The sequence below is a fragment of the Necator americanus genome, chromosome I (genome assembly GCF_031761385.1).
Source record: "Necator americanus strain Aroian chromosome I, whole genome shotgun sequence".
Classification (NCBI taxonomy): Eukaryota; Metazoa; Nematoda; class Chromadorea; order Rhabditida; family Ancylostomatidae; genus Necator; species Necator americanus.
The window spans coordinates 30,952,917-30,961,514 of record NC_087371.1 but is presented as its reverse complement, the minus strand read 5'-3'; the positions used below and the strand labels follow the sequence as shown (position 1 = coordinate 30,961,514).

Sequence of the window (8,598 nt, the reverse complement as noted above, 5' to 3'; positions counted from 1 at the left end):
TCTAGTTGAACGTTATCTTTGGATAAATAAATATCTATCTAATATATAAATAATATTTTTAAATACTAGTAAATATTATTTGAAAATCTCAGAGAGCCCACGAAATTTCCCACCAACGCTGTTCTCTTCCTAACAGAAAAGTGTGAATTCTACATGTATACCTTCATTAAACTTCAAAAAAAAAAAGAATCTCGGTATGATAAATCACTATTCTTCCAAAATTTAATTCCTTAACTCAATTAATTATTCGGTTAAAGGATTACAATACAACCATGTCCGGCTCAGCTGATAAAGACAAATAGAAAAGTTTGAGCAGAAGATTTTTGCCTCGATAGAGATATGGTTAGTTGGATTGATCCGGATTTTTTCCAATGACATCAAGTTCTGTAGAACACAGTGTTTTTTCTGTCTCTTTACTTTCAAACGAAAATGTGTAGCAGAGCGGAAAATTCAAAATCTCATGTCAGAGGCTCATTAGTAGGTAAACTGAGGGATACTGAAACTACTGAACGTAAAATGGAATTTTTTCACCAAAGATCCGATTGATTATTTAACTATGGAAATATTTAAGAACTAAAAAAATTGAGGATAAGAAGAAGAAAGGAATTTTGATAACCTTCCAAGAATAAGCCGCCCTCAGGTAATATTCAATTGGAAGTAACAAAAAAAAAAGGAAGATGAAGAAATCTTCAACGCTACTGCATTTCAAAGAAAAATTTAAAGAATAAATAATAATAATAATAATAATAATAATAATAATAATAATAATAATAATAATAATAATAATAATAATAATAATAGAATCTAATTTCTACATCACCCAGAAATATGTACTTGAATAAATAACCCGAAGCTTACTAGAATTTGTTCTTTGTAGAAGAATCCCTTTGTACATAGAAGGTATAAAAATTTTGGTGAAACAAAAATTATCCAGAAAATTGGTAAGAAGCTGGTCACATTTATTATTCAAAATAATTAATTTTATTACTTAAATTGATGTATTTACATCAATTTTACTAGATTTGTACGATTCTGCGTGCTAAATGAGTCATCGAATGGGCGCTAATAAATATTCATACCTCAATGAATGATCTCATCTAAAATTCTAATACATTTTAAAATTAGAATCCAAGAAAAATACGCTGGGAAGACGCTGAAATTTGCTTCGAATCAAATGAAACGCGTTACAACGAGGATGTTCAGGCCCTTTTACGTCCCCTTTTCCATCCGTGAGTTTCTCCTTATCACTTTAATTCTTCTTAGGAACTGTTCTGCATTGGATTTTCTTTTGTAATTCCAGTTACAATGTTAAAGGTGTACTTAGCACAACAACTTCCTTCATTTCAACCCTGACGGGTTTCACCATCCAGTTTTAGAGTCATAGAGTCAATTAACACAAAAAAATCATGTCCAAGGATTAAAACGGAAAACTTTAGAACACATTTGCTCAGGACGTCAAACACTAAGCAAAAATTTCGTTAAGATGGAGATGTTCAATCTTTTCAAGGACATTTCCTTCCACATGCCCCATTCATCCATATTTTCATCCACAATTAATAATTTATCTATCCAAGGAATCTTTTGGATAATTTAAAAATTGTAGATTTGTCACCACCTTTCCAGAATCGGAAGGAAACGAACTAGAAATATAATTGCATCTTTGAAAATTCTATACAAGAAATCTATCAGTCACTGGTTCAAAACTGGATCAAGTTCTTTTTTAAATTTTTTTTTCATTTTTGACATAATGAACGTAGATGCTTCAAATGAAGAGACATTGGGCATGAGAACCACTTGTAACAATTCTAAAATTCGGATTCGAATTACGGATTTTTCTTTTTTTTTGCATTTTTGACGTAACGAACGTAGTTGCTTCAAACAAAGAGACATCGACCATAAGAGAGACTTGTAAAGATTGTGCGAATTCAAATCCAAGCTATGGATTATAATCCTTTAGATCTTTGGGGATCTGGAGAACACATATAGGCGCAGAGTGTCATGTATAATGTCACAAAAGTCTCGTGGTGTAGCTCGTAAACGGAAAATTACCGTAACCGTAAATTGTGTTGTGAGGAACGGCATATGCGATGCGATGCCATGAGAGCGAGAGCACACGGTAACGGTGTGAGGTGGTGAGTCCAGTGCGAAGGTGGTGGACTGCGAAGAAGACCTTGGGTGGACGAGGTATCCACGCAAACGAGGACAACCATTGTGCTGTCAAGTGACGAGTTTTAAACACATCCACCCATGCCCACCCCCACCGTACGAGGACAGTGACACCCACGCACACACACGCACATACACATACAGGAAGCACACAGCACAGACCTACGTCTCTCCGTCAGAAGCGTCCGAGTCGGCGGCAGATCCAGCAGGTAGATAATAAACTGCCCAGGCAAAAAACATCGAAATGTATGATGAATCGATGTTTCTAAGGGAAAGAGGTTGTAGGAGACAGGACAGAATATGTAAAATAATACAGTATGAATCGCTTAGCACGAAAAATACGAAATACATCAACGAGTAGCCGCGCGGAAAAAAAACACCTCTAAGGGACCTGAACCGGCGTATTTGTAGCGATCTAACAGTAATAGTAGTAATAATATAATATAATAAAATAAAATAATAAAATAAAATAATAAGACCCCTTTAGGAATAGTTATCTTTGTAGTTTTTCATACTCTTCTTTTCACTTTCTTTCATTCTTTCATTTCTTTCTTTTTCAAATGGCTTAATCTGATTAGCCTGCAGCTAGCCTTTTCATTGCTACATAGTTCACTAATTTTGTGAAAAATTTCATACATTTTTCTAAAATATACATATCTATGCATTTTTCCAATCAATTTCGACTTCACAACAATAGGCAGCGTCTTATGCACGTTAATCGTCTTTTATATTTCAAGGGTCTTTTATATTTTATTTTTTCTTTTACATTTTTATACATATTTTTTAATATTTCTAGGAGGAGCGAAAGGATTCCAGCTGCAGATGATGCTTTATATTCCTTGCTAGATTTTTCTAGAATAAAAAAAAACAATTTGCTGACTCGATAAGAAAGATCGGTCGAAGAAAGAAAGATAAGAAAGATAAGAAAGATATCATGGATCGATGTCGATCAATTCCTCGACTGTGCTCTGAGTACCACGTGACAGCAAAGGATTCTTCGAAGAAACTAGGGCTACACAGTAATATTACTAGTATTAATATCATTAACTTTATTATTAGTATAATTTAGTTTTGGTGTCATTAACATTATTATTAGTAATATTTATTTATTTGTAAGGAAATTACCCATAGGTTTGATACAGAACAGAAGCAGGAAAGGGCGGAGCTTACTAGAATTTCGCTTAACATTTGTTTATAACATTTATTTGTTTTATACAGGAAAGTTTGCTTTCTTTCCGGGCAAAATTCCCGAACATTCCATTTTAAAGTGACGGAGATCTACTGCCATTCGTGGAAATATCGCAAGCGAAATAATTCAAATAGATTTAATAGTTAATTAAATTGACTAAATCTATTTAAATAAATGAATAATAATAAGTATTTAAATGATTTAATAGTTAAATCTATTTGAACTTGTGGATCACAGATTCCGGAGAGGACGTGGTGGACATTTCTAGTAAAGTGTCTGTCCTTCAAAAGTTGCTGGTGGTCATTTTTGCATATTCACAAAACATAATAAGAGGAACTGCTTTTATAAAAAAAACATGATATGAATCTCAAAATATATGACCCTAAGAACCACCAAGATTTGCATTTTTTTAGCGAAAAATTTATGTATATTTGTCGAAAAATTACGCTCATTTAGCGCTGTAGCGCATATTTTTTTGCATTTGAAAGACAATATCCACTCCTGATTCATGAATACAATTTTTACTTTGATTTTTATTGGTTTCTTATTCAATAATTACCGAAATAATAACATTTTTCAACAATTGCCGAAATAATGATAATAATAATATTTCCCAGGCACTTACCTACTCTGAAAAGTTGGACTGAGAAGAATAAAAGTACCCTTACTACTTTTGAATAGAAGTAGACGAAACTAACGTTTCGAAAATGTTCGAGAGAGAGAAAGAGTGTGTGAAAAAAAAAAAACAACTTGTCTAGTTGACGCGATCAATCTGAAGACAGCCTCTGGAAACAGTAATTACTGCATCGCACTGGTTCCCGAAACGATAATGGCTATGGGAAAAAAAGAGTTGCTGGAGAAATAGGTATTGTAAGAGAATCGACATCGACCGACAAGTTCCAAGTGTGTATGGGGGCCTTCGATCACACGGTGGCGAGATCAAATGAAGCGCGAAATCGCCGTGTTACCGGCTCGAAGATCTGAGACTCAACGTACGAAACAACTTGAATTGCAGTGGAAAAGTGCACGAATTCGATGCAACGATGTAGAGTTGAGGTGAAAAAGAAAGAATCAAGGACGAAAACGACACTTCCGGCTGTTATGTTATAGCTACATCTTGAAGGATCTGTAAGCACATTAGCAACTACATCGTCGACAGTACATCACGTAATTGAGCGGGCGCCACAATCCGGTTACGTATGTTAGTTGTCGTCGTGAAAAGCAGGAATCATTATGCAAGCTGACGCCTGTACCACCACCACCACCAGCAGCAGCAGCAGCAGCAGCTACAGCAATTCACTCACCGTATCCTCTTCTCAATTACCTCATGGGTACATATGTGTGAGAAGAAGGACAAGTGAGAAAATTTTCCTGTGAAAACTTTCTTTCCGGGATTTTTCTAAGGTTGACAGCAATTTGTTACGTGAGATTTTGTCACTTACACCTTTAAAGAGGGGTAGGTGTGGTGTAGCGGTTAAAGGTTCCGCTGCCTGCCCGCACGATCGATCGGAGGTTCGAATCCGACCTAGGGCTCACCAAACCTATCATCCATTCGGTAGGTAAATCAGCACCAGACTTGTCTGAGAGAATGAAAACAGCGACTTAACACATCGCCCAGCCCCCGTAAGTCATTGTATAGGGCAGTTACACGTTCGTAAACCTCAAACGATTCTGAATTGACGTGAACGTGGGGGCGCATCCCAAGCGGATTGATTAACGCCAGACACTTTAATCTTTACTTTAAACCTTTAAAGAACCCCCAAGGTTTAAAAAAAATATAGGAAATGGAAAGAGAGACTTAGCAGTGAAATGGATAAAGATTGTCAACAATCTGAACTCAATTCCAGAGTTCAGACACTTAATTCTGCCTAGTGCTCAGACAAATCGCTGGTAAATCAGAAGTATCTTCAAGATCTCTCAAGTTTCACTAGGAAGTAATAAAGAGAGGAATAAAAATTAAAAAAATTGAGGAACCGCGAAAGAAAACGATTTCTAAAGGGAGAACTTTTTTTACTCGGGATTGCTAGGTTAAACCAGTGGTGAATTAAAAAGTTTGTTAAGAGAGAAATTTTTTATGCGACTAGGACGTAATGAAGGACAAAACAAATTTAGGATATTGCCTAAAAAAGAATGCGGAATGTACAAAGAGGAATAGGGAATGCATTAGAACATTTGCTAAAGACTCGATTAAAAATTGTTCAATTTTGACAACCAAAAATTAAGCTTTGATGCTAACCAATTCAATTCTCAACAGTTTCAGATTTTCAATCGAATAATTGCACTGATTATGCCAAGATTCGAATTTGAAAAAAATCGAGTTTTTACGCTTTTGTAAAATAAATTCTATTTAATTCTAGAATAGAAGGTTCCCTAGCAAAGATTTGCCTGCTCAACGGTAATCCGGAATAGGAAGTGAATACGTGAGTCATTCAGCGTTGAACGACCTCGCTAACGTTAATGATCTCGGGTTAAGTGTCCGATGCTCGATTTAGCTAAGCTAGAAAAATCAAAACTAGAACATTAAAAGCACGCTCTTGCGATTGATACCGTATTTAAACCTTATTTTAAATAAAATTTCTAAGGTTCTAGATGCTGCCCAACTATACTCAAGGTTTCGACGACACCTGGGGAATCCCGAAGGTGTCGTCAGCTTTTTTTCTTGGATCAAATGAAGAAGCCACTGACAGAGGTTTTTTGAGCTCCCAACATTCACCTGCGGGACTTTGAGGGAAATCGAAACCAATCAAATGATGCTTACGGCCACATTTCGCCAAAAACACGCGATCCCATCCGATCTGGCCAGTTAGCAACGTAAGATCCGCGAATTATCAAGGACAGTTTAAAAAAAAGAACTACGGTATACTCTAATCTGATCCTGTGACTGTTCACTGATTGAAAGATTTGAATCGATGACCTCGTAAAGCATTTGTGTCGAAGGGGAAAAAACGAGCAAAAGAGTGCCTCGCACCAAAGGATTGACAGTGATGTCTTCAATTCTGGACTCATCCACACTTCCATGCTCTGGTATCCAAACCTCAAGACCTGCATTTTGTCTATATGTTGAATTTTACTTAATAAACTTAGTAAAATATATTTTTTATTCTCCTTTCTATTCGAGAGGAGCGTTAAAAGATTTTTTAAGTTAATTAAAAGAAGTAATATTTTTTAACCGTCCAAATCTTTTTTTTCAAAAATTACTAATAACATAATTCTTAAGCCATTTTATTGCATTTTTTTCAATATTATTATATTTTTACACTAATATTGCGTTAGTCATTATATTTAATTCTGTTCATTTATTTCCAAGTTATAAGCCAAAGGCGTTTTGACACTAGGAACCAATCAGCTACTGAAACATGGGAGGATTGACAGTAGACTAGATAGCAAAGACTTTCTACAATGCTTTGTACAACATAAATATAAATAAATAGAAAGATATAAAACTTCTGTGGTTAATTAGTTCGACACCAACCTTTTTCCAATAAAATAAATTCTTCCCTACTTTTGGATGGTAGTAGCCGGATCCCTTTTGGTGACAAATACACAAGAACCACATCACATGCGGCTTTTAGAAGACATGTGGCGATTTTTTTTTGGGATTTTTGGAGAAAGAAACACTGAAGTGACGTACATTAAGATAAAGCTGGGATTGTAACAAGTTCTTTTGTTGAAAATGTTCTGAAAAATTCAGCTGTCGCAGTTTCCTGTGCGTAAGCGTAACGCTGACAAAGTCGGACTGCTCACTCTAACCGTGGATGATGTAGACTAGAAAAAGGGGAAAAAACGAGCAAAAGAGTGCCTCACGCCAAAGGATTCAGTCAAATCTGAACTCATCCACTCCATCCAGACTAAGGAAATAGCTTTTCTAGTCTATATAGTACCTTTTAATCAGCGGAAAAGTCTTGATTTTCCCAGTTAAAGTTGAAGTTTTCCCAGTTGAAACCTCTCTGATGGTCAGAAAGAGGAAAATAGAATTAAAAATTAGTCATTTTTTTCATGGTACTTGGAGTTAGTCAACTATCAAATCAAAATGTAAGGATGACAAAAACGGGCAAACTCTAATCGAGTCAAAAGCAAATGTAATTGTAACACACTCTCTATCTCTCTTTATAAATCGCATTCTTTCTCTTTTAAGCAATTATTTTATTTTTTATTCTCCTCTTTATTACTTCCTATTCACCAGAAAATTTGAAGCTATTTTGATTCACCAGCGGTTTATCCAAGCAGTAGACTGAATTAAGTGTCTTACCTCTGGAATCGGATTTCTGAGCATCGAGGGTCCCACAAGTTTCAATATCATAAAAATGGCGGTACTACATCAAGCGAAGCTTAACCTTTATCAACCTTAGTCGCCGAAATTCTATACACGTTAAAAGGTGTAGGAAGCGAAGCGAATAGCAGTTAATGAAGAAAGAATAAAATATTATAGCAGGTAATAAAGTGAGGGATAGAAAAATTAAAATAATTGCTTTAAAGAGATCAGGATCGGATCTTGGCTGCATTTCGTGAACGTTGAGTTCTAAATTTATGTTAAATTAAACGGATTTTTTTCTATTCTTCTTTTTCTTTTTATAATTTTTTTTATAAAGAATAGAAAAAAAACTCCGTTACGTTGCTGTTGCAAACATGCAACTTTGTAAGCATTAGTCGATAATGTCGATATTTTATCGACATCTATTGATCCATTTACATATGGATCCGGACATCTCATCATATAGCTCAAGAAAATCAATTAAAAAGATCCGTCATCATCCTCTGAAAATGTTCCCACAGCTCCACGTGTAAATAGCGTAGAATTGTTACAAACAGTATAAGACGTGGAAATAATATAAAAATGGAACAACTGCATGATTGGAACAACTCAAAGTAGTCCAGAAAGAATGCCACTCGTGAATTCAAAACGTTGTGTGACATTGGCGAGAAACGGAGGGAAGGGACGAAACTGAAAGAGAATAACAGTCGATATGGTTTTTTTTAGCTTAACGTTCGATTTTCGCCAAACTCACGAATGTCATCGAAGTCATCAGAGACACGTTCACATGTACAGGAACGTCCTTGAAAAGGGAAAACGATTGCACCTTAACTCGAAATTCCATGATACGAGGAATTTCAACTACATACAGCTTACTGCAAATTCGCTAGTGTTTAGGACGTTTTTCCTTAACAAAATCATTCATCTGGGAATCTACTACGGTAGATAAGATTTTTTTATTTTAAATCCGATTTTTTTTTAGTATTCTGGA

The 8,598-nt window shown here is 35.3% G+C and overlaps 1 protein-coding gene across 1 annotated transcript; it reads left to right on the top strand.

Annotated features, from left to right (window-relative positions):
- Positions 1-4,298: 4,298 nt before the first annotated feature.
- On the top strand, positions 4,299-4,700 carry RB195_007379 (uncharacterized protein; the record flags this gene model as incomplete). Its single annotated transcript, XM_064180970.1, has 2 exons — positions 4,299-4,411; positions 4,562-4,700. The coding sequence occupies 2 exons, from the start codon at positions 4,299-4,301 to the stop codon at positions 4,698-4,700; spliced, it is 252 nt and encodes an 83-aa protein (XP_064037799.1).
- Positions 4,701-8,598: the final 3,898 nt, after the last annotated feature.